Here is a 27,454-nt window from a genome sequence, read left to right on the forward strand (position 1 = left end):
GTGTGAAACTACCCTTTATGCCATGGCAATCCGGATGCCTGTGAAGGCACCTGGTTGCCATGGTAACCATCGGGGCTGACACAGCAGCGCCCGGGAGGCAGCTCTATCCTGTTCCCTGACGATCCTTTGCCTGCTCCTCCTGTACTGCGCATCCCTCCTGGTATTGTGACCTCGGCTCCCACCTGCCTACTCCTTGCGGACTCCTCTGGTACTTCTCTACTCTCCTGGTATTTGACCCCGGCTTCTCCTGACCATTCTTTGCTTAACCCTTTGTACTACGTAGCTCTCTTGGTTCTGACCCGGTCCGTTCACGTTCCGTATTTTGTCTTGTCTGTCTTCCCTGCACATATCCTAAGTAAGGGACTGTCGTCCAGTTGTCCCCTGTCATCAGGACTCGTGAGGCAAGTAGGCAGGGCCAGGGGTGAGGGTGGAGCGCAGTGGTCACTATCCTTCCCCCTGTGTGTGTGTGTGGACGTGACCGTTACACAGACATTTTGCCACAGGCATCAGTTATCCTGCCATCAATTTGATGCAGTATTCCAAGAAGGCGTTTGTATAAAAGGTGTAGCTTCTTCAGTCCTTCTTTTACAGTATAGAAGGAGGGATCACACCACACGTAGTCTGCTTCACCCCGGAGCAGTCACAGACACAGTGACACAGGAAGGAGAAGGCGATGAGGTGGCTCTGCGTGTGCTCCTTCATAGTCCTTAGTTATCATGCTGGTAAGTCACATCTGCTTCTGGTGGTCGTCCTGTAGAAACAGTACTGCTTTATTATCTGGTATTATCTATCGATCTAATATCTATGTATCTATCTATCTCATATCTATCTATCTATCTATCTCATATCTATCTATCTCATATCTATCTATCTATCTATCTATCTCATATCTATCTATCTATCTCATATCTATCTCATATCTATCTATCTATCTCATATCTATCTATCTATCTCATATCTATCTATCTATCTCCTATCTATCTAATATCTATCTATCTCATATCTATCAAATCAAAAAGCTTTATTGGCAGGTCTAAAATTATACATTAGTATTGCCAAAGCATGTGGGAAATAGGGGGTTGAGAAATGGGGACACACCCGGGGTCAGTGTATAGGAGTTCGTGGCATATCATGACAGGGGGAAGGGGGGGGAACGGTTGCGGACACACCCCGGGTCAGGGTACCTGGCATATCAGGCTCCTCTCAGTCTGTGGCAGGCACTGATATATTGTGCTTCTATGTCCACAGTGTTTTCTTCCTTTCCCAGCAGGATGGGCAGCTTCTCTTCCTCCCCCATGGAGCTGAAGTCTGGGCAGAGATCAGACAGTCTCCTAAAGTGGATGTCCCTCACTGCTGAGTATTTGGGACAGTATATCAGGAATTGAGCCTCAATCTCCACCGCCTCCAGGTGGTACTGCTGGCACAGTCTGCTTTCTCTAGGCATGTAGCTCTGTCGATGCCGTCGGATTCGACGGCCAGGCTGTGGGCGCTCAGTCTGTAGCGGGTCAGGATTTTCCGGTCTCTGAGGTTCCCTAGTTTCTCCAGATATGGGGCCAGTTTGAAGTCTCTCTGCAGGCTCTGGTACACCGTCAGCTTCTGGGATGCTCTCACCTCCTTCCTCCATTCACTGACGTATTCCTCTTGTCTCTTGTTTACTGTGTTCCCAATCCTGGCTTTTGTGAGGTGGTGTGGGGTGATTATCTGGTCGGGCTGGGTTTCTTTAAGTTGATTTTGGGGCTTTGCCTTGCCTGGGATACCTTGGTGTAGCAAGGCTTTATGGTGATGGGAGCCTTCACTACTACCATGTAGATGGCCCCAGAATGATAGCGCCCTCTTCTGGATTGTAAAGTGTAGAGGGAATCTGCCCAGCTCCCCTCGACAGGCACTGTTAGGCCTCGTTCACACTTCAGTGTTTGGTCAGTGATTTCCAACAGTGATTTGTGAGCCAAAACCAGAAGTGGAGCCTCCACAGACATGAGGTAGAAGGGAAAGATCTGCACCTGTTCTGTGTTTAGAGTTGCACCTGGTTTTGGCTCACAAATCACTGATGGAAATCACTGACTAAACACTGAAGTGTGAACAAGGCCTTAGAGGTGCTCCGATGGACCTGGAGGAGATGCTTACAGAATTTCAGGTGGAATATTTCTGTTGGGCTGGAATCCCATCTTGACCAGTCAGGGTACGTGTGAGGGCCCCAGACTTCACTGCCATAAAGGAGGATTGGTGCAATGATGGAGTCAAAAAATTTAAGCCAGACCCTCACTGGTGCTTTGAGGTGGTACAGTCGTCTTCTGATGTTGTAGAAGGTCTTGCATGCTTTGTCTTTCAGCTCCTCAATGGCTGATTTGAAGCTCCCAGTTTGGTTAATTATCAGGCCTAGGTAGGTGTACCTGTTGGTGGCTGTAAGAGGGCGGTTGTGTAGCGTGAAGGTAGGGGGCCTGGCTGACTTTGTTTTCCTTCTCTGGAACACCATAGTGTTGGTCTTTTTTAAATTGATGGTAAGGGATAGCTAGCTATCTATCTCATATCTATCTATCTATCTATCTATATCATATCTATCTAATATCTATACTTTCACACTAGTTTTTTTTTCCGGATCAGTCATGGATCTGCAAAAACGCTTCCGTTACAATAATACAACCGCATGCGTCCGTCATGAACGGATCTGGTTGTATTATGTCTTCTATAGCCATGATGGATCCGTCATGAACACCACTGAAAGTTAATGGAGGACGGATCAATTTCTTACTGTGTCAAAGAAAACAGATCCATCCCCACTTACATTGTGTGAACGGACGGATCCGTCTTGCTCCACACCACATCGCAGACAGAAAAACGCTGCTTACAGCGTTTTATCTGTCCGCGATGGGAACGCAACGGAACACTTTATTTTGTTCAGTTCAGTTTTGTCCCCATTGACAATGAATGGTGACAAAACTGAAGCGTTTTCTTCAGCTATTGAGATCCTATGACGGATCTCAATAGCAGAATTGAAAACGCAGATGTGAAAGTAGCCTCTAATATCTATTTATCTATTATCTGTCTATCTCATATCTATCGATCTCATATCTGTCTATCTGTAGCAGCGGCTGCTGTGCGCCGCTGTTCCTATGCTTACCACTGCGGTCCCAGGCGCCGTGCTCAGCGGGGATCTGTGGCCAGTGCTTCCTATTCACTGCGTCAGCTCTGGTCTCTGTATAGGTGCTGTGGTTCTGCGGATCCTCTTCAGTTTCATCTCAGCCCTGGCCACAGCATGCTTGCTGCTGTTTTTTTTTTTTTTTTTGCAGCACTTCTTTAACCCCTTAGTGACCATGCGCATTTAAAAAAAAAATTGCATTCCAAGAGCTGTTTTTTCATCTTGTACTTGTATGAGGTCTTATTTTTTGCAGGACAAGTTATAGTTTTTAATGCACCATTTTAAGTATATGTAATGATTGTTTAAAGAAAGCTGTTTAGCTAAAGCACTGTTTGCTTACGTCAGTAAAATGGCGTATTACTGGACACTAAGGGGTTAAGGGCCGGCGTGCGTCACTTTCTGGGTTTTATGGGTTAGGTCATGTGACCTTGCTGACTAATCCTAGCCCTCATGCACATATATAAGTGGCTCAGCCCCCTTCCCAGATGCCTCAATGTCAAGGTCCTTGTGTTTTGCTAAAGATCCTGATACTCATGTGTGTTCCTGACTTGTACTTTGTTCCTGGATTCTGCTAACAGTCTGACCCCTGCCTGCTTGTCTTGACTGTCCTATTGTCAGACCCGGATTACCTGACCTGTACCTGTGCCGCCTGCCCTGACCTTTTGCCTGTCTGACTTCGCCTCTGCCTCATCCTTCGGTCCTGCACTGTTGCTCCTGGTAACGACTCCGCCTGCCTGACTACGCTTGTACTTCTGGTACCTTTCTCAGGTACCTCCTGGTCCGCCTGGACCAGCTGCCTCGTGTGCCTATCCTCAAGAGGTAGCGACCTGGTGTTCCCCTCAAGAAAGTCTATCCCCACCATCAGGGGTACTGTGAAGATCGAGGGGTTCACTTAGACAACACCTTTAGGGTAGGTAGGACACGTGGCATGCTGGTTTGTGACACTATCTATCTCATAGCTATCTATAAATCTATCTCATATCTATCTATAAAGAGCAAACTCCACGGCACTTCCAAAAAACGTGTACGTTTATTCACCAAATAACAGCCGCGTTTCAATCCTCTCAATGGGACCTTTCTTAAGCAGTGATGACAACAAAATGGTGCTCAATACAAGTTTAAATACATGCCCACATGATAATTGATTATCGCGATCCCCTCCCCCCCCCCCCCTCCTTCCCCCATTTTCAGGATGGCCGGAGCAGTTAGCAGAGTGTCAGCATACAGCTGACACTCTGCTTGAAACAGCCGACCGCTGTATGGAAAGGGTTAACAGGAACGGAGCTCCCGCCCTCTCCCATCGGGTTGCTGCAACGGCACAGGTTCACAGAGGGAGGGAGCTACCTCCCCTCCCCATCGGGCCGCTGCGCTGCTGTGGCAGTGTCCTGATGGTTACCATGCTAAAAGCAGAAGCCTGATCAATCTAAGTGTAAAGTCATAATACACTGCAGTGTATTATAGAGGCATCAGACCCACTGGATCTTCAAGAACCAAGTGGGTCTGGGTCAGTATACATATTTTTTTTTTATTAATCTAATTTAAAGGGAGTCTATCACCTAAAATGACCATTATACACCCCAAACATGATGATATCCATTACATTCCCCATTTTATAATCTTACCTTTGATATTGCTGTCCGTCGCCTATTCGCTCTTAAAAACACTTTTATTCCATATGCTAATCGGGTTCTGAAGTTGCCCAGGGGCGGCGTTTATGCGGCCGGTGCCCAGGCTCCACGGCGCTGTTCAAATCAAACCCCTCCCCTTTCACCCCTCTGGCCCGCCCTCGGTTCTTCAGATACCATCCTCCAGTCAATGAGCAATCCGGCGCCTGCGCCCTCCATTACTCACTAGGGCAGAGGCAGCAGAGCGTTTAATGCGCATGCGCCGGCCCGTACATCCCGATATTTTGGCAGTTTACTTCCGCCGGCTAGATCGGGATGTACGGGCCGGCGCATGCGCATTAAACGCTCTGCTGCCTCTGCCCTAGTGAGTAATGGAGGGCGCAGGCGCCGGATTGCTCATTGACTGGAGGATGGTATCTGAAGAACCGAGGGCGGGCCAGAGGGGTGAAAGGGGAGGGGTTTGATTTGAACAGCGCCGTGGAGCCTGGGCACCGGCCGCATAAACGCCGCCCCTGGGCACCTTCAGAACCCGATTAGCATATGGATTAAAAGCGTTTTTAAGAGTGAATAGGCGACGGACAGCAATATCAAAGGTAAGATTATAAAATGGGGAATGTAATGGATATCATCATGTTTGGGGTGTATAATGGTCATTTTAGGTGATAGACTCCCTTTAAGGGCTCTTTCACACCTGCGTTATAGTCTTCCGGCATAGAGTTCCGTCGTCGGGCCTCTATGCCGGAAGAATCCTGATCAGGATTATCCTAATGCATTCTGAATGGAGTGAAATCCGTTCAGGATGCATCAGGATGTCTTCAGTTCCGGAACGGAACGTTTTTTGGCCGGAGAAAATACCGCAGCATGCTGCGCTTTTTGCTCCGGCCCAAAAAACTGAAAACTTGGTGCAAGGCCGGATCCGGAATGAATGCCCATTGAAAGGCATTGATCCGGATCCGGCCTTAAGCTAAACGTCGTTTCGGCGCATTCCCGGATACGACGTTTAGCTTTTTTAGAGTGGTTACCATGGCTGCCGGGACGCTAAAGTCCTGGCAGCCATGGTAAAGTGTAGCGGGGAGCGGGGGAGCAGCATACTTACCGTCCGTGCGGCTCCCGGGGCGCTCCAGAGTGACGTCAGAGCGCCCCAGGCGCATGGATGACGTGATCGCATGGCACGTCATCCATGCGCATGGGGCGCTCTGACGTCACTCTGGAGGGAGCCGCACGGATGGTAAGTATGCTGCTCCCCCGCTCCCCGCTCCTACTATGGCAACCGTCTTCAAATGCTTTCAGTACACTTGCGTTTTTCCGGATCCGGCGTGTAATTCCGGCAAGTGGAGTACACGCCGGATCCGGACAACGCAAGTGTGAAAGAGGCCTTATTCTTATAGCCGCACATTAATAATTGATAAAAAAAAATACACTACACATGTTTGATATCACCGCGTCTGTAACAACCTGATCTATGAAAGGGTCATGTTACTTTCCCCGCACGGTGAACGCCATAAAAAAAAAAAAAAAGATGATGGAATTGAAATTTTGCTCATCTCACTTCTCAAAGAAAGGTATTAAAAGTGATCACAAAAGTCGTATGTACCCCAAAATGGTACCAATAAAACTGTCACCTCATCCCGCAAAAAATGAAACCCCACATGAGACAAGCGACAAAAAAATACAAAATATATAGCTTTCAGAAAATGGAGAAACAAAAACATGTTTTTTTTTTTCTGAAATGCTTTTACTGTGTTAGGCCTCTTTCACACTTGCGTTGTCCGGATCCGTTGTGTACTCCATTTGCCGGAATTACATGCCGGATCCGGAAAAACGCAAGTGAACTGAAAGCATTTGAAGACGGATCCGTCTTCAAAATGCGTTCAGTGTTACTATGGCAGCCAGGACGCTATTAAAGTCCTGGTTGCCATAGTAGTAGTGGGGAGCGGGGGAGCGGTATACTTATAGTCCGTGCGGCTCCCGGGGCGCTCCAGAATGACGTCACTCTGGAGCGCCCCGGGAGCCGCACGGACGGTAAGTATACCGCTCCCCACTACACTTTACCATGGCTGCCAGGACTTTAGCATCTTGGCAGCCATGGTAACCATTCAGAAAAAGCTAAACGTCGGATCCGGCAATGCGCCGAAACTACGTTTAGCTTAAGGCCGGATCCGGATCAATGCCTTTCAATGGGCATTAATTCCGGATCCGGCCTTGCGGCAAGTGTTTTGGCCGGAGCAAAAAGCGCAGCATGCTGCTGTATTTTCTCCGGCCAAAAAACGTTCCGGTCCGGAACTGAAGACATCCTGATGCATCCTGAACGGATTTCTCTCCATTCAGAATGCATGGGGATATTCCTGATCAGGATTCTTCCGGCATAGAGCCCCGACGACTGAACTCTATGCCGGAAGAAAAGAACGCAGGTGTGAAAGAGCCCTTAAAGTGAAATAAATTTTAAAAAGTATACGTAAATTGCCACGTCCGTAACAACCAGCTCTATAAAAATATCACATGATTAAACCCCTCAGGTGAACACCATAAAAAATTAAAAATAAAAACTGTGCCAAAAAAGCCATTTTTTGTCACCTTGCATCACAAAAAGTGTAATACCAAGCGATCAAAAAGTCATATTTACCCCAAAATAGTACCAATCAAACCGTCACCTCAACCCACAAAAAATAACACCCTACCTAAGACAATCGCATAAAAAAAATATGGCTCAGAATATGGAGACACTAAAACATGATTTTTTTGTTTAAAAAAGGCTGTTATTGTGTAAAACCTAAATTAAATAAATAAAAGTATACATATTAGGTATCGCCATGTCTGTAAAAACCTGCAGTATAAAAATATCACCTCAGGTGAACACCATAAAAAAAGTGCTAAAAAAGCAATTTTTTGTCACCTCACATCACAAAAAGTGTAATACCAAGCGATCAAAAAGTCATACGCAGCCTAAAAAAGTACCAATCAAACCGTGATCTAATACTGAAAAAAATTAGCCCCTACATTAAGACAGTCGCCCAAAAAACAAAAAAAACTATGACTTTCACAATATGGAGACACTAAAAAATAATTGTACTCACAAATGCTTTCTTATGTAAAACTGAAGCAAACAACCAAAAAAGTAGTCATATTTGGTATTTTCGCGTTCGTAACAACCTGCTCTATAAAAATACCACATGATCTGACCTGTCAGATGAACATTGTAAATAACAAAAAATAAAAACGGTGCCAAAACAGCTATTTTTTACCTTGCCTCACAAAAAGTGTAATATAGAGCAACCAAAAATCATATGTACCCTAAAATAGTACCCACAAAACTGCCACCTTATCCCGTAGTTTTCAAAATGGGGTCATTTTTGGAGTTTCGTCTCTAGGTGTGCATCAGGGGGTCTGAAATCTGCCTTCTAAAAACCATATGGCGTTCCTTTCCTTCTGCGCCCTGCCGTGTGCCCGTACAGCGGTTTTACGACCACATATGGGTTGTTTCTGTAAACTACTGAATCAGGGTAATACATATTGAGTTTTGTTTGGCTGTTAACCCTTGCTTTGATACTGGAAACAATAGATTAAAATGGAAAATCTGCCAAAAAAGTGAAATTCTGAAATGTTATCTACATTTTCCTTTAATTCTCATGGACCACCCAAAGGGTTAAGAAAGTTTGTAAAATCAGTTTTAATTACCATAAGGGGTGTAGTTTTTAGAATGGGGTGCTTTTTGGGTGGTTTCTATTATGTAAGCCTCACAAAGTGACTTCAGACCTGAACTGGTCCTTAAAAAGTGGGTTTTGGAAATTTTCGGAAAAATTTCAAGATTTGCTTCTAAACTTCTAAGCTTTTTAACATCGCCAAAAAATAAATTGTCATTCACAATATGATCCAAACATGAAGTAGAATATGGGGAATGTAAAGTAATAACTATTTTTTGAGGTATTACTATCTATTATAAAAGTAGAGAAATATAAATTTGGAAATTCTCAAATTTTTCGAAATTTTTGGTAAATTTTGTATTTTTTTTATAAATAAAAAAAATAAAATTTGACTCAATTTTACCACTGTCATGAAGTAAAATATGTGATGAGAAAACAATCTCAGAATGGCCTGGATAAGCTTTTTAAAGTTATCACCACATAAAGTGACACATGTCAGATTTGCTAATAATGGCCTTATCCTTTGGGTGAAAAATGACTGGGTCCTGAAGGGGTTAAATACTTATGAATTTTTGGAAGTAAATAGATCGGGGTAGTAGGATGTGAAACAGTATCGATAAAGCCAGACTGTAAACCTTCACATAAAATGCGATCAATCTTCCTCTCAATATCCCATTTAGGGTCCCCATTCAATTGACGATAAACTGAGTCGTCATCTAATTGGCGGAAGTCTTCTGTGACATATGTATGTGTCCATGACCACGGCAGCCCCACCCTTATCCGCAGGTTTGATGGTGATGTCGCGGTCATGGACCAACTCATTCAATGCCCACCACTCCAACATTGACATATTGGGTGGCAATACTGTTTATCCTTTGTAACCTTCCAAGCATGTTCATCTCGTAACGCAGATTCCACAAATAAATCTATAGCCGGTGAAGAGACTGGAGGAATAAAATCACTTTTGTTAAACAATTCAAAATCGGGGTTTTCTTCCCTGTGAAAGTGACCTTAAATGTATGTTAATAGATCAGGTCCCCATTTCCCGGAGGGGAGGCAATAGAAATCTCATTTTAAAGAAACGTGAATTATTTTGGATCTCTGTACTTAATACCTGATGGATTAAATGTGGAGTTGAGGCTTTGGATTCTTACTTGATCCGCTGTCTTGGCGCAATCTGTCTCATTATTTGGTGTGTGTATACTTATTTACTAATTTGTTTGTTGTTATTTACAGTTAATGGATGAGGGATTTAGGATGGAGGTAACCAGCATGGATCTTGTTTTGTGAAGACATGTATATTGATTCACCGCTTCATGGATTTCTATGTTTGACATATCTTATCATTTATGTACATAGCGGTATATATGTTACCTTTCCATCTTTATTTTGGTTCTATGTTTTTGAATTGGAGAAGGACGATGCCCGGTTGGATCTATGATCATTTACTCTTTCATCAGTATGCTAATCTTGCTAGTGATCATTCCATGTGGGGTCCTCTTGCCACTAATCTGGTGTGGCCCCCATGTGGTAATCCTTATGGTGACTGAACTACGTGGGTTCCTTCTGTTGCTAATCTGGTGTGTTTCCCACGTGGTATTCTTTTGATCGGTGAGTCCTGTGCAACACTATGGCATAGGACTCACTGACAAACAATATGTCGCTATTTCCTATTGATTCATTTTTTTATTTAACTTACAGACATATTTATATTTAACTCCCTTGACGGGGTGGTGATAATTGCTGTCTGTTTCACAGGGGTTTTTGATGTGGTTGACGCTTTAGGGTACTTTCACACTTGCGGCAGGACAGATCCGTCCTTCCGCTATTTCGCCGTGCCGCCGGACCGCCGCTCCGTCCCAATTGACTATAATGGGGACGGGGGCGGCACTCTGTCGCAGTACGGCAGTGCACGGCGAAAAGCTGTCGGACTAAAAGTCCTGCATGTCTGACTTTTTAGTCCGGCGGCCTCTGACCGCGAACTGCCGTACTGCGCCGGAGCGCTGCCCCGTCCCCAGCGGCGGTACGGTGAAATAGCAGAAGGACAGATCCGACTGTCACCGCCAGACCTCTGAGAAGTTCTGACAGACGTTCTTCAGTACCTCCTGCATGATGTTCTTTTGTTTTGGTTTCGCTTTGACATCTCTTCTCCCTCTCCCAGCTGTCATCTATTAGCAGTAATTGCCTCCCTTTATATCCCCTCCCATACTGCCTCACTTTGCGGTTTATACTACTTCCTGGATTGTGCTCACTGCTAGAAGTTTGCTACCGCTGGTTTCCCAGATAAGTTTATCCTTTTATTTGTGTTTTCCTGTTGGCTTGATTCTAGGTGACCCTGACTCCCTCCGTATTAAGTGCAGGGAGCCGGTGGTCGTGTCCCCTCACTATTATAGGGTTTTCAGGTGTCACTCAGTCTAGGTACGTGGACATGCAACTTTCTATCACAGAGATCTTTGCATGGGCTGAGCAGTCAGGGAGAGCTATAGGGCTTTAATAGGGCTCACCCTTTGTTCCTTAGTTTGGGATCAAGTCAGTCGGATCTATATTTGTGACTTCTAGTTTTCTGCAACACCATCCGTGACACCGACAGGGTGAACAGCCTGTCGGATCCTCCCTGCCGCAAGTGTGAAAGTATCCTTATCTAACTCCTGAATATACTTGATCATATCTCTCACTTGGTATTACTTTCTTCTACTTTTTTTCATTCTTTTAATTTATGTATTTGTTGGATGGTTTGAACAACATGGACCTCGTCATGTCATACTTACTTACTTAAGATCAATTATGTGAAGCATTGAAATTAATATATTTGCGATCAACATGTAGTCTTCCTATAAGGATATGATGTTGCTAGCTGTAAGCTTGCGTTCCAATTTGTGCTCCAACTGGTAGCGATCACGTGCCTATATGGAGATCATGTGACGTGGAGCGCACAATAATGCTCTTACGCTAAGCTGAGATATGCAGCGCTTGTTAGACACGTGTCATCCAGGCGATCACGTGTCTTCTGACTCCCCTGTCATCACATGGCTTACATTGTGCATGGTCACGTGATGTGATGTCGCACTTGTTCACGTTAGCGCGCTCCTTTTCTCTGACATGCGCAGTCGGGGAGACGCTGTAACGATACACAGTAACGATCCTCCATTCTGGTTAGTGTAAACCCTCCTTCTTCATCGGCCACTGTTGTTTTTATCAATTGTAATGTCTGCACCTGGACACTCAGGTGTGTTTTTTCAATGATATAATTATGATATATTTAATGATGGATCTTAATTTACACGTTATACATTTGTCTTGTTTAATTATGAATTGCACATAATGTTCCATCAAGTTAGCACTATTTATTATTCGTTTTTTACACTTTGTACGCGCAATCATGTATTTATTACATACACTTTTAGATACACTTTTAATTATCAATTACCATGTGGGCATGTATTTATACTTGTATTGAGCACCATTTTGTTGTCATCGCTGCTTGAGAAAGGTCCCATTGAGAGGATTGAAACTTTTATTTGGTGAATAAACATACACGTTTTTTGGAAGTGCCGTGGAGTTCGCTTTTTATCTAGTATTTGGTGGGTGGATCGTCTCTACAGCCGCTGGCTGCCTGGAATTTGTGTTTTATCTATGTATCTATGTATCTATCGATCTCCTATCTATCTCATATCTATCTCATATCTATCTCCTATCTATCTATCTATCTATCTATCTCATATCTATCTTTCTTTTAGCCTGGCAGATAAGACTTGTGACTCATTGTAAAACTTATTTGCTGGGAGAAAGCCTGAGCCCAGTGTGCAGATGGAACATCATCTCTATGAGTACGAGTATTCCCCACCACTTCCTGTAGCAGTCTCTACTCCCTGGTCCCTCTCAGCTCAGAAAATGTGGCTAAGCTGTTACATTTCAGTTTCGATATCTATATGTGTTCAAATCACCCCCCACCCCACCCCCTATGTCCCAAAATAAACAAAAAAAATCATATATATTTATCCCATATGGTGAACGGAGTAACAGAATTTTTATTTTCAAAATGGCCAATTCACCATTTTTGGGGGCTTCCCTATCCCAAAAAAATTGAATAAAAAAATGATCAAAAAGTCATACACACTTAGTGCAGGCCGCAGAGAGAAAGAGGAGTTTTTATCGTCAAAGATCCTTTGAAGAGGGTGAAAGGGTGGGGCATCTGTTGTCGGTGGTTTCGCAAGCCCAGCGTGCCTCCTCTTGTATTCAGGAGCTAAGGGATGACATGGGGAATGGTAGGCAGGACACAAAAGGAATATTAGATATTCTGAAAAGTTTTTATATTTCTCTGTACGCTTCCACTGGCTCTAGTTCTGAGGAGGCTCTGACTGATTTCCTGGTGGGGGCACAGTTACCGGTGCTGTCAGAGAAGGATAGAGAAAGGCTTGAGGAGCCGATAGCTCTTGAGGAATTGGAAGCTGCGCTTGGGGGTATGGCGAATGGTAAGGCGCCTGGTGCTGATGGCCTCCCTGTAGAGGTATATAAAAAGTTGCAAGGGATATTACTTCCTGAATTACTTAAGGTGTTTGAGCACTCGTTGGAGGCAGGTTCGCTACCACATTCGATGCAGGAAGCTATAATTGTGGTTTTACCTAAACCTGGGAAGGATCCAAAGATGCCGGATTCTTACAGACCAATTTCGCTTCTCACAGCTGATGTTAAGCTCCTGGCAAAGGTGTTGTCGAACAGGCTGTCCAGGGTGATTCTGACTATCGTGCACCCGGATCAGACGGGTTTTATGCCTGGGAAGTCGACGGCTATTAATCTTCGTAGGTTATATGCTAGCCTAAATATTCCGGCGGATAATTGTGGAGACAGGGCCTTGCTTGCTCTCGACGCCGCCAAGGCGTTCGATAGTGTGGAGTGGAGCTACCTGTGGGGGGTTTTGAGCAACATGGGATTTGGTCCGCGGTTCGTTCAGTGGGTAAAGGTCCTATACTCTAGTCCCAAGGCGAGAATCAGAGAAAATGGACGGTTGTCAGACTGTTTCGCACTCGCCAGGGGCACCAGACAGGGATGCCCATTGTCGCCCTTGTTGTTTGCTCTTGCAATAGAGCCGCTTGCGGCCTATATCCGCTTATCAACAAATATAGAGGGGTTCAGGTACGGTGAGTTGCATAATAAAGTGGCCATGTACGCGGATGATACTCTGCTTTTTATGGGTGACACGGGTACATCCCTGGATGCGGCCATGGCATTGATTGACAAATTTGGAGGCTTTTCTGGGCTTCGGATAAATTGGCAAAAATCCTCTTTGATGCCGATTGATGGGCAGGCCCTGGCAGGTAGGCGTGTAGATAGTTTGGTTCCCTGGGTGGATAAATTTAAATACTTGGGACTGTATATAACCCCTAGACTGTCGGATTTTGAGGATCTTAATCTGTTTCCGTTGCTGGCTAACTTTAGGCTGAAGGTGAGGTCATGGTGTAGGCTTTTTCTTTCGGTGGTGGGTAGAGTGAATCTATTAAAAATGGTTATGATGCCCCAGTTGCTATATGTACTGAACAATGCTCCCGTGTGGATACCCCTGGACAGATTTAAGAAAGTTCACTCTATATTTAGGGATCTCATATGGAAGTATGGTCAGGCCAGGATTAAACTGGAGACATTGCAGTACCCTAAGTCTGAAGGCGGCCTGGCTGTTCCTAATGCATGGATTTACTTTTTAGCTTCCCAGTGTCAGCATTTCAAGGGTTGGATTAGCTTCCAAGTGCCGGACATGACAGGGCAGATATTGCAGCGTTGGTTGGGCAGTCGTGACCTCATGGGTATTCTGGAAGGGTCAGGTATGCATGCTGGGAGGGGAAAACTCCCTCTGGTTGAACTTATGAAAAAAGTTTGGGCATGGGTGAAGCAACTGAGAGGTGTAGGTGGAATCAGTGAGCTTTCCCCTATTAGAAATAATCACCTATTGCCTGAATTTTTTGCCATGACAGGACTTCGGAATTGGGAAACTCATGGAGTGATGAGAATTGGCCAATTGATGGAGGGCAAGTTATGCAAGTCGTTTCAGAACCTGCAGCAGGAATTTAATATCCCTAGGGGATGGTTCTATAAATATCTTCAATTGAGGCATGCCCTTGAGGTCACGCTGCGGAAAGGGTGTGTGATAGCACAAATGGAGACAGTTCATAAGCTTGTTCTCTCGACAGGAGGGGGGAAAAGAGGGCTGATATCACAGGTGTACGCTCTTTTACTTGATAGGTTCTTAGAGGAGTTCCCGCTCTTAAGAATGAAGAAATGGGAGGCTGACTTGGGAGGTATGTCTAAGGATAAATGGGAGGATATACTGGAAGGAGTCCCCAGGGTGTCCTTGAGTGAACAGGGCAAGTTGTCCCAACTATTTATCATACATAGAGTATACAAAACGCCGGTGTTCCTAAAAAAGGTTGGAGTAAGAAGTGATGATAAGTGTCCTAAGTGTATGGAAGATGGGGCGGATTTGTTGCATATGCTGTGGTCTTGCCCAGTTATTGGTGTTTATTGGGATGCTGTCAGGAATATGATTAACAGTAAAATGTCTTTGCAAATTCAAAAGGACCCTAAGGTGTGTGTGTTGGGGTATGTGTCTGAGATTGGAGGGACTGAATCGGTTAAGGTGGCTGTGGGGAGGTTGTTGTATGTGGCTAGGAAGTTGGTGGCCATGAGGTGGATCCAGGGAAGTCCGCCCACATTAGAAGAGTTTGAACGGAAGGTGCACGACATGTTGATATTGGAAAAAGGGGTGTATGTGAAGAGAGGGTGTTATCAGAAATTTGATAAATTGTGGAGTGAATGGCTATCTCATACTCATGTGGTTATATAGACCTTGGATGGCTCATGACCAGTTAGTAGGGGGGGGGGGTTAGGGAAGGGTGGGGGGGGGGGGGGTTGGGAACTTGGGAGGGGTCTTGGGGCTAGTTAGGACAGGTACAAATTTTTGTCTCATTACCGGATTCTACAAGTGTACATGCTGTATACAGTTGCCTGGTATAAACATATGTTGGTATTTATATGGAAACTGTTGTATATCGATTCCACATGGTGGATATGATGAGGAAAGACTGTATTGTTTTTATGATGTCCTACGGCTATTGTTTCAATAAAAACGATTTGATCAAACAAAAAAGTCATACACACCCCAAAATAGTATCAATGAAAAGTACAGATCGACCTGCAAAAAAATGAGCGCTCACACGGCTCCGTATAACGATAAAAAGTTATGGCAGTGAGTATAGAGCGATAAAAAGCTAAAAACATTTTTTTCCCAATTTATTTTTTTTTTTAAGTATTAAAACACACAAAATACTATATGACCATAAATGGTACTATTAGAAAGTATAGCTTGTTCGTCAAAAAACAAGCCCATGTGAAAGGAATAATAAAAACGTTATAGGACTGGGAGTAAACATTTAAAATGCAAAAATGGAAAATTGATGCGCCCTGAAGGGGTTAAAGACTAAAGAGCTATAGTTTGAAAAACAATGCTGTTTTTACAGGGTTTCCCAAATGAAATTAAAAAAGTGTAATAAAATATCAAAAAGCCCTATGTGTCATATAAAAAAAAAATTTTGCAAAAAAGATTTTTGTAGTCAAAAAAGTTAGAACCGTTAAACCACCACGTGAGCTAAATCACATAAAGTGTCTGGTCATTAAGGCCTTTTCCTTACTGATTATTGCAGGGTACCAGTCACACAGATATAGCCTATCACTGGGGGGCAGGAGGCGGTAATAACCGGTGAGCGCCGTCCTCTGCAGTGAAGGAAAGCGCTCGTTTATGAATAGGAGGTTGGATGGCAGGAAGCCCTGGTTACACTGCAAGATATTCGGATAATTATCAGGAGCACACAGTCATATAAACGCTCGTTCCTGCTAATCGCCCGTATGATCGTGCTGCCAATCAGCCAATGAACAGGCGAACAATAGTTTGTTAGCGGATTTACATCTTTCATCAGGGTGAAAGATGTACAATTAGTGGCAGAGCAACTCCCTGTGTAATCAGGAACCGAATCAGGGAGCAATGACTACGACGATCATTCCTCCCTAATACAACGATCACTGCCCTAAGTAGTAATGACTGAAACCCCTCTTTCCTTTTAGTTGTGTCAAGTGAACCAGATTGTGATGCGAGTCGGAACGTGACCGGTGTGGTTGGGGGAGAGGTGACTCTATATGTGGATCACACTGAGAATGGCAGCATCTCCTGGGTGAGGGTCAAAGATTTCAAGCCGATTGCTGAAACCAAACCTGGGAGTCTCATTGAAGATGTGATAAGCTCTTACAGAGGACGACTGAAGGCTACACGTAATGGTTCCTTAGTAATTACTCATCTGACCAGAGAAGACCAAGGGTCCTATAAGGCACGTGTACAGGGAATCAGTCACTGTTCTCATCTCTCAGTGTACGGTGAGTTGTGCTCATGTTCTCAACATTATTGAGAAACTTCCATCTAGTGAAATAAATCCTAAGGGAGAGTTCACATCTCCATTATTTTTCCGTTCTTCTGATCTGTCAGAAGAACAGGAAAAAAAAAATAATAATATTTGTGCGCATCAGCTATGTGGCATCCGTTGGCATCCGTTTTGGCCATTTCCGTCCGAGGTCCATTATTTCAGATTTACGGTTGTGTGCATGAGCCCTAAGGCAGAGATATACCAGACATCGAGTTAATGGGGTAACCTGCTGTGGACATAGGGGGGTGGGCTTAGACTAAGATACTACTGTTATACACCACAGCAGAATGCTCTAGATTTGTATCACCATTTATGAAATTCAGTTGGCGCCATTTAGTATTAAATTTTTGTGGACACTGTCAGCTGATATCTTCATGGTGGTCATTGGCAGGTCTTTCGTTTGGAAGGAGGTTGTTCAGATGGGACAAGCCCCTTCTTTCAGGGGGTATCTAGGCTATAAGTATCAGATAGGGCTGGGGTCCTATACTTTGTTCTCCGTTTACTTTAAAAACTAGCTGGGCTCCCAACTGAAAGGGATTAGATTTGATATATTTTTTTTAAACTATTTTTACATCTGATTTATTGTACATAAGCAATATAACAGGACTGGGAACAACACCAAATCTTCCCACAATTCCATCTCCGTGTTTTCAGGTGAGGAAACCACACACAAGTTTGATATGTATTCTTAACAGTGAAAATTACTTATGGCAGAATGTTTGTGTTCTTATAGTGTTTCTGTCCCTGGTGTCCAGTAGTTTAATGATCTAGTCCAAGCATTTAGGGTTAAGGTTCCTAGCACCCAGTGGGTTAGTTCTCAGATTCCTTGTGTCTACAGGTTAAGTGTAGGATTCATGGTGCCCAGAGGTACAGTGCTCATATCCCTGGTGTCCAGGGGTATAGTACTTAGATTCCTTGTGTCCTTGGGTATAGTGCTCAGATTCCTGGTGCCCAGAGGTACAGTACTCAAATTCCTGGTGTCCAGGGGTACAGTGCTCATATCCCTGGTGTCATGAGGTATAGTACTCTAGTGATCCTATAGTTCTCATGTTCATTGGGTCTAGTTGTTTAGTGCTCAGGTCCTTGGGGTCTAGTGGTCCTCTAGTTCTCATGTTCTTGGGGTCTAGTTGTTTAGTGCTCAGATCCCTGGGGTCTAGTGGCCCTATAGTGCTCAGGTTTATTGTCCAGCCCTTTAGTTTTCCCCATCCCTCCAGCTCCGTGGTGTTTTGTTGCACTCCCTGGTATTAAATGGTCCATGGCTCTGTTTCTGTTCAGGGGATCAGGTTATTGGGAGGTTCAGATACAGGCGGGTAGTTAGGATTTATTATTATTATACTTTCTTTGGTAGGAGGTAGAACATTATTTTTCCTTCTCCTTTCTACACTAGCTGGGCTTCAGACTAGATGTTATCGACGCTTTCACAATGTTCACTTCTGATCTGTTGTAGATCAGAGATATAACAGCACTCTGAATGACCCGAAATCTTCCCGCAACTCCAGCTCAGAGTTCTTAGGTGAGAAAACCACAGACATGCTTCATACGTGTGCTTTACAGGGAACATTACATATTACTGAAAAAGTTATGAGATATGCTATGTGCCAGAAAATGGTGTTCTTCTGTTTCGGTCCCTGGTGTCCAGTGGTTTAACCCCTTAATGACCTATGGCGTACTGTGTTAGTTACCGCATCATGATGTACACAGTACGTTATGAAATTAACGTATCACTGCAAGTATACCTGGGGTGACACCGTCATCTAAACGGGTGTTAGTGAGCTGTCTGGCACCTGGCAGGCGACCAGTCAGAGCGGTCCCTGCCTTTAGATCGCTGTGATTGGTCAGTCGGATTTGACTGACCAGTTGCAGTATAAGTCTGCTTGCCGACAACACAGCTCTGATCTCCTTAACCTTCCAGTGAGTGTTGAGGAGATTGGGGCTGCGCTGTTGTGGATAAATAATACACTACATATGTTTGGTATCGCCGCTTCTGTAACGACCTGGTCTATAAAATGATCACGTTACTTTTGCCATATGGCAGGAGGCCGCTGCTCAGTGTTTCCTGTCTGTGGCAGGACTCCATAGGAAACTACTACATTTCTCATAGACTCCACTGCTAATGCATTGGCGTCTAATGATTCCTTGTTATAGTTCCCTATGGGAACTATAAAATTGTGTAAAAAAATATATAGAAATTGAAATCACCCCCTTTCCCCCCAAAAAATAAAAATAAAATACACATCAAGGGTATTGCCGCGTGCAAAAATGGCCATATTATAAAATATACAAATATGTTCCCCATACAGCAAAAGGTAAAATGGTGAAAAAAATGTAAAAATGGCTTATTCACCATTTTTGGTTGCTTCATTTCCCAGATTTTTTTTTTTTTTGATAAAAAGTGATCAGAAAGTCATACACACCCCAGAATGGTATCATTAAAAAGTACAGATCGCCCCACAAAACATGAGCCCTCACACGGCTCCGTGCACATAACTACAAAATAGTTAGTATATGAAAACAAGCACAGTGTCTAGTTCTTGTAGGTTAAGTGACACATGATGACTGTATGATAAAACTCTCACTCATTCTCACAGGAAGGCCCCAACACCTTCTGACAAAAGTATTGCCGCCAGTCATTATTGTGCTAGTAGTTGTCACTGCTATCTTGATGTTTGGGTACCGTCAAAAACTACGTCCACAGCATATATGTTTGTCCGGCACTACTCCAAGAAAAGGTAAGTGCGCATGCCTCATCATTCCTGGTGGTGTACACTGAGGTGCCCATCGTCAGTAAACCAAGTTCATCGATGCTCGAATGAAAGCCTTTTATACAAGGAAAGTTCATGGGGGGGATGTAACACTGAGATTATGTCAGCAGCACATCGCCTGCTCACACGCAGTGATGTGCCACCCACCATGGAGCATTTTCAGGCTTGTATAAACCTATTGATTTCAATGAGGAAATAACAATCAGATTGTTTGGTTGCCGCACTACGTACGGATCTTCAGTAGAACTCCTAATTTAAAACAAAACCGTATGCTCAGCTATCCAGTCTTCTGCTGCTCTCGTGGGGAAGCTTCCCTGGTAACCTGATCTCCTCTATTGACTTGTCAGGTGTCATATTAGAATTTTTGTATGATCCCTAAACAAAAGGGATCTTTTATTTTTTGTCCGTAATGACTTTTGATGGTATTTGAGTTGTCTTCTCCCGACCATACTGTTATAATAAAAAGTCCTGGGTGCTACCCTTTTCCTCCAACCAAGCAACCTTTTTTCCTCCAAGCAACACAGATTACACGATGGTGAGTAATACATTCAGTAACTCTCGGGGGTGGTCAGTGGGCCGGCTCCAGGATAGCTGGTGAGCTCCCTCTGCTATTCTGGTAATTTTGTAAAAATGTCTTTGTCTGAATACATCAGGTCACCATCTAGCTTATTAGGTCTACATTGCAGTTGATGTTGCAGACCTTGGACTGCGTCTGATAGGCAGGTTGTATAGCAATAGTATATAGCAAGAGTAAATAATTTTTTTGTGAACACAACTAATTATTCCCATAGTTGTAGAAAAACTTGGGTTTTCAGCTTTTCTTGGAAACATCTTTCCTTCAGAGGTCACCTATCTAGATCTTTAGATAAAATGTTGCCCAAGAACAACATTAATCATGTAAGCACAGGGAGAAAATGCTGATGTAGGTTTAAATAAAAAAAAAAAAAACAACAACAACTTTTTGCTCTACTTTTGGTTTCAGCAGACAATGAAGAAGGATCTGTCTGGAAGATCAATGATATTTACAACATCGAGAGCTCCTCACATAGGTCAGTTATCTGTATTATCATATGTGTCCTTCATTTGAGACAAAATTGTGAGGATAATGACACTGACACTGGGGGTACAGGATAATGACACTGACACTGGGGGTACAGGATAATGACACTGACACTCGGGGTACAGGATAATGACACTGACACTGGGGGTACAGGATAATGACGCTGACACTTGGGGTACAGGATAATGACGCTGACACTTGGGGTACAGGATAATGACGCTGACACTTGGGGTACAGGATAATGACGCTGACACTTGGGGTACAGGATAATGACGCTGACACTTGGGGTACAGGATAATGACGCTGACACTTGGGGTACAGGATAATGACACTGACACTTGGGCTACAGGATAATGACACTGACACTTGGGGTACAGGATAATGACACTGACACTTGGGGTGCAGGATAATGACACTGACACTTGGGGTGCAGGATAATGACACTGACACTTGGGGTACAGGATAATGACACTGACACTTGGGGTGCAGGATAATGACACTGACACTTGGGGTACAGGATAATGACACTGACACTTGGGGTACAGGATAATGACACTGACACTCGGGGTACAGGATAATGACACTGACACTCGGGTTACAGGATAATGACACTGACACTGGGGGTGCAGGATAATGACACTGACACTGGGTGTACAGGATAATGACACTGACACTGGGGGTGCAGGATAATGACACTGACACTGGGGGTACAGGATAATAACACTGACACTCGGGGTACAGGATAATGACACTCGGGGTACAGGATAATGACACTGACACTCGGGGTACAGGATAATGACACTGACACTCGGGGTACAGGATAATGACACTGACACTCGGGTTACAGGATAATGACACTGACACTGGGGGTGCAGGATAATGACACTGACACTGGGGGTGCAGGATAATGACACTGACACTGGGGGTGCAGGATAATGACACTGACACTGGGTGTACAGGATAATGACACTGACACTCGGGGTACAGGATAATGACACTGACACTCGGGGTACAGGATAATGACACTGACACTCGGGGTACAGGATAATGACACTGACACTCGGGGTACAGGATAATGACGCTGACACTTGGGGTACAGGATAATGACACTGACACTTGGGCTACAGGATAATGACACTGACACTTGGGGTGCAGGATAATGACACTGACACTTGGGGTGCAGGATAATGACACTGACACTTGGGGTACAGGATAATGACACTGACACTGGGGGTACAGGATAATGACACTGACACTCGGGGTACAGGATAATGACACTGACACTGGGGGTACAGGATAATGACGCTGACACTTGGGGTACAGGATAATGACACTGACACTGGGGGTGCAGGATAATGACGCTGACACTGGGGGTACAGGATAATGACGCTGACACTCGGGGTACAGGATAATGACGCTGACACTTGGGGTACAGGATAATGACACTGACACTGGGGGTACAGGATAATAACACTGACACTCGGGGTACAGGATAATGACACTCGGGGTACAGGATAATGACACTGACACTCGGGGTACAGGATAATGACACTGACACTGGGTGTACAGGATAATGACACTGACACTCGGGGTACAGGATAATGACACTGACACTCGGGGTACAGGATAATGACACTGACACTCGGGGTACAGGATAATGACGCTGACACTCGGGGTACAGGATAATGACGCTGACACTCGGGGTACAGGATAATGACGCTGACACTTGGGGTACAGGATAATGACACTGACACTTGGGGTACAGGATAATGACACTGACACTTGGGGTACAGGTTAATGACAATGACACTTGGGGTACAGGATGATGACACTCGGGGTACAGGATAATGACGCTGACACTTGGGGTACAGGATAATGACGCTGACACTTGGGGTACAGGATAATGACGCTGACACTTGGGGTACAGGATAATGACACTGACACTTGGGGTACAGGACACTGACACTTGGGGTACAGGATAATGACACTTGGGGTACAGCTGGATTATTAGTAGTAATGCCCTATCCCCCATTTCCTGTATACAGAATTGAAGATTCATCCGTCCAGTAAAGAATTCCTGTTGGACATAAGGCGACTCTCATCCTCATACATGACACATAATGACATGAACTTCGACTATATTTAGGAACCCCATGATAAATGTGGATGGCCATTCTTCACCAGAGCAGGGCGTGCTCTTTATCATATATATGGCTTTCCATTCTACCACTTAAAGGTTGTCCCTGAGCAGAGGACCCCATATCTCTGACATCAATATGCTCTACCAGGGCAAGTTTTTTTGTAGTTGTGATTATGGCAGATAGGTGCTGAGTGATATATTGCATTACTGTAATATATATATATTTGTATACAGGTTTTTATATCTATATAAAGTGTGTGTTTTTGTACTTTATTACTGCCTTCCTATCTTATCCTGCACATATTGTCACACCAAATCCTCAGTTAGGCCTCTTTCACACTTGCGTTGTCCGGATCCGGCGTGTACTCCACTTGCCGGAATTACACGCCGGATCCGGAAAAACGCAAGTGTACTGAAAGCATTTGAAGACGGATCCATCTTCAAAATGCTTTCAGTGTTACTATGGCAGCCAGGACGCTATTAAAGTCCTGGTTGCCCTAGTAGTGCGGGGGAGCGGTATACTTACAGTCCGCGCGGCTCCCGGGGCGCTCCAGAATGACGTCAGAGCGCCCCATGCGCATGGATGACGTACCATGTGATCACGTCATCCATGCGCCTGGGGCGCCCTGACGTCACTCTGGAGCGCCCCGGGAGCCACACGGACGGTAAGTATGCTGCTCCCCGCTACACTTTACCATGGCTGCCAGGACTTTAGGACTTTAGCGTCCCGGCAGCCATGGTAACCATTCAGAAAAAGCTAAACGTCGGATCCGGCAATGCGCCGAAACAACGTTTAGCTTAAGGCCGGATCCGAATCAATGCATTAATTCCGGATCCGGCCTTGCGGCAAGTCTTCAGGATTTTTGACCGGAGCTAAAAGCGCAGCATGCTGCGGTATTTTCTCCGGCCAAAAAACGTTCCGGTCCGGAACTGAAGACATCCTGATGCATCCTGAACGGATTTCACTCCATTCGGAATGCATTAGGATAAAACTGATCAGGATTCTTCCGGCATAGAGCCCCGACGACGGAACTCTATGCCGGAAGAAAAGAACGCAGGTGTGAAAGAGCCCTTACACAGCTGTAAGGCTCAGGTCCTTGTGGTGAGCTTATCTGACCATACATATCAGATAGAAGTATGTAGATTGATAATCTAACAACCACGGAACTAAGCAATAGTTTGGCGAACAGTCATTTCACAGAGGAAGCCACTCATTTCATAGGACGCTACAGTTGTTCAAACTGGTCGTACACGTTCACTGTCACTGGTAGAAGGATGAACACTTTTTTTGGGAACGTTTCTGGTATGGTCTGTCACGGAAAGGTCATTAGTGGACTAACAACTACTGGATGAAAACGTTAAACATGGCCGACTTCTCAGACAAAAACACTCAAGCATCGGTCTCTACAACGATCATTTGTTGGTAAATTTCACCCAGCGGAAAAAATCTTTGGGTTGAAAACAACGTTTTTTGGACATCTTTTTGTGGCCATCTTGTCTAACTTTTACACCTACATCTTGTCATAGACAAGAGATAGCTGTTGACTGTACACATGTCGGGGGAGGAGAATACTGTAGGCACCAGAGGAACCATTGAGGAAGGAAAATTTGAAAATAATGTGTTATGTTCCGTAGACCTCCTACCATATAACACATTTGTACGTTACTCTTATGAGTGTGAAAAGGATGTGGGCACTCTTCTGGGTAACACTAGAATGAGCATTGCCAATTTTATTGTCTTCAGGGACCAATGACAACATCATGAGTGGCAGGCAGTTACTGTGTGCCTAAAGGTGCTAATTAAGGCTACTTTCACACTTGCGCTTGATCGGATCCGTTCTGAACGGATCCGATCATATTAATGCAGACGGAGGCTCCGTTCAGTACGGATCCGTCTGCATTAATAACTTAGAAAAATTTCTAAGTGTGAAAGTAGCCTGAGCGGATCCGTTCAGACTTTCAATGTAAAGTCAATGGGGGACGGATCCGCTTGAAGATTGAGCCATATGGTGTCATCTTCAAGCGGATCCGTCCCCATTGACTTACATTATAAGTCTGAACGGATCCGCTCGCCTCCGCACGGCCAGGCGGACACCCGAACGCTGCAAGCAGCGTTCAGCTGTCCGCCTGTCCGTGCGGAGGCGAGCGGAGCAGAGGCTGAACGCCGCCAGACTGATGCAGTCTGAGCGGATCCGCTCCATTCAGACTGCATCAGGGCTGGACGGAGGCGTTCGGGTCCGCTCGTGAGCTCCTTCAAACGGAGCTCACGAGCGGACCGACGAACGCTAGTGTGAAAGTAGCCTAAGAGTAACAACAAGTGGAGTGAGGGGAGATAAGGACGGGGTGTCTACTGGTCTTCAGGCATCTGCTTGAGGTCAGTGTAAGAAGGCACATTTTTGGGAAGTTCGGATGTAAATATGGTGAGGTTGCTTCTAGCTCTTTTCTGTGATATTACTGGTCTGCCACAGATAGCCATTGTGAAATTCATGGACAATTTGTCCACCATAAAGGGGATCAGAAGTTTAGCCCTCTCAAGGAGGTGGTTTAGGAGTACGTTCCACATAGGGAAGTAAAAAAATATAGTATTACAGGCTGTATTTGGTCTGGAATTTAGCAGATGTAGTAGACAGTGGAAAAAGCGTTTAAGGGATAACTTACTTGTGCAATTAGGGGGTCTTTTGCGATCAGAAATATGTCTTTATTGGGTGTATTTCTGGCGCGGATTAGCACATAATGCTGTCTTTGTTTTCCAATTAGGGCTGCAACGAGTACTCAACTAAATCGAGTAGTTCGACACAAAAAATTCCTCAATGCAAATTTTTTGCATCGAGGATTCGTTTATGTCACGTGACCACAGAGCGGGAGTGAAGAACTTGCTCCGTGGTCTCCCGCTGACCCGCACTCACCTTTCCAGCAGGGTGCCTCCGGACACTCCACAGCACATCCATAGTCCCGTGCTGCACAGACCTCCTGACGTACTCACGCCGTGACGCACTGTGTAACGTCAGGCACAGAGCAGCGAGGAACGATGGAGTGTCGGCGGAGCCCCTGCTGGAAAGGTAAGTTGGTGGGACTAAGGCCAGGCGCCCCAAGTGCACAGCGTCATAGCAACCAATGACGCTGTGCACTCCGGATGTCAGGAGGAGCAGGGGGGAGAGCTGCTGGCACAAGGGGGAGGGAGAGCTGCTGGCACAAGGGGGAGGGAGAGCTGCTGGCACAAGGGGGAGGGAGAGCTGCTGGCACAAGGGGGAGGAAGAGCTGCTGGCACAAGAGGGGGAGAGAGCTGCTGGCACAAGAGGGGAGAGAGCTGCTGGCACAAGGGTGGAGAGCTGCTGGCACAAGAGGGGAGAGAGCTGCTGGCACAAGAGGGGAGAGAGCTGCTGGCACAAGAGGGGAGAGAGCTGCTGGCACATGAGGGGAGAGAGCTGCTGGCACAAGGGGGAGGGAGAGCTGCTGGCACAAGGGGGAGGGAGAGCTGCTGGCACAAGGGGGAGGAAGAGCTGCTGGCACAAGAGGGGGAGAGAGCTGCTGGCACAAGAGGGGAGAGAGCTGCTGGCACAAGGGTGGAGAGCTGCTGGCACAAGAGGGGAGAGAGCTGCTGGCACAAGAGGGGAGAGAGCTGCTGGCACAAGAGGGGAGAGAGCTGCTGGCACATGAGGGGAGAGAGCTGCTGGCACAAGAGGGGAGAGAGCTGCTGGCACAAGAGGGGAGAGAGCTGCTGGCACAAGAGGGGAGAGAGCTGCTGGCACAAGAGGGGAGAGAGCTGCTGGCACAAGAGGGGAGAGAGCTGCTGGCACAAGAGGGGAGAGAGCTGCTGGCACAAGAGGGGAGAGAGCTGCTGGCACAAGAGGGGAGAGAGCTGCTGGCACAAGAGGGGAGAGAGCTGCTGGCACAAGGGGGAGAGCTGAAGGCACAAGTGGGGGAGCTGCTGGCACAATGGGGGAGAGCTGATGGCACAAGGGGGAGAGATGAAGGCTCTGGGGGGGAGAGCTGATGGCACAAGGGGGAGAGATGAAGGCTCTGCGGGGGGGAGAGCTGATGGCACAAGGAGGAGAGCTGAAGGCTCTGGGGGGGGAGAGCTGATGGCACAAGAGGGAGAGCTGAAGGCTCTGGGGTGGGGGAGAGCTGAGGGCACTGGGGGAGCGGAGTTGATGGCACTGAGGTGGGGGAGAGCTGATGGCACTGGGGGAGTGCAGCTGATGGCATTAGCCAATTTTTAAAGATGCTATTAATAAAAGCTCATTTTTATTGATATCCTGGTGCCTTGAACTTTTAATTTCTTGTGGATATGAGACCAAGTGGAAGGCCACACCAAGCATGTGCAGCAAGTCATACAGGAGACCTGCTTAGGCTCCTTGACCAAATCGAGCCAAACCTTTCGCATCTGAAGCACCATTGAACAAACCGGAGCTTCATTTAAGTTTAAGCATGTTGTGAAAAGAACAATTTTATTTGGAAGAGATGAAGAGAAAAGAGAAAGAAGACGACCAGAAATAACATGGAGGAGATAATCACAGAAAACTTAAATAATCCACCAAAATCAGAGGAATCAGTGTACTTGATTTAGTTTGGCCACCATAAACGATGGATGTATGTTGCAACTTTGTCTCAAGAAAGAGTTAACATGT

The 27,454-nt window shown here is 45.4% G+C and overlaps 1 protein-coding gene across 4 annotated transcripts in view; it reads left to right on the plus strand.

Annotated features, from left to right (window-relative positions):
* Nucleotides 1–530: 530 nt before the first annotated feature.
* The window catches only part of LOC122922219 (SLAM family member 9-like), a 60,202-nt gene continuing 33,278 nt past the window's right edge, over nt 531–27,454 (plus strand). Inside the window, exons 1-6 of one of the 4 annotated variants that reach the window (XM_044272754.1) lie at nt 531–722; nt 16,512–16,817; nt 18,312–18,377; nt 19,453–19,593; nt 20,609–20,675; nt 22,732–23,099. In XM_044272754.1, the coding sequence (XP_044128689.1) occupies nt 674–722; nt 16,512–16,817; nt 18,312–18,377; nt 19,453–19,593; nt 20,609–20,675; nt 22,732–22,756 (654 nt within the window). In that variant the 5' untranslated portion in view covers nt 531–673 and the 3' untranslated portion in view covers nt 22,757–23,099. Of the gene's footprint in view, nt 723–16,511; nt 16,818–18,311; nt 18,378–19,452; nt 19,594–20,608; nt 20,676–22,731; nt 23,100–27,454 lie in introns of those variants that run through there. The other 3 variants (XM_044272755.1, XM_044272749.1, XM_044272750.1) reach the window with 3 other exon arrangements.

Source organism: Bufo gargarizans, chromosome 11 (genome assembly GCF_014858855.1).
Source record: "Bufo gargarizans isolate SCDJY-AF-19 chromosome 11, ASM1485885v1, whole genome shotgun sequence".
NCBI lineage: Eukaryota > Metazoa > Chordata > Amphibia > Anura > Bufonidae > Bufo > Bufo gargarizans.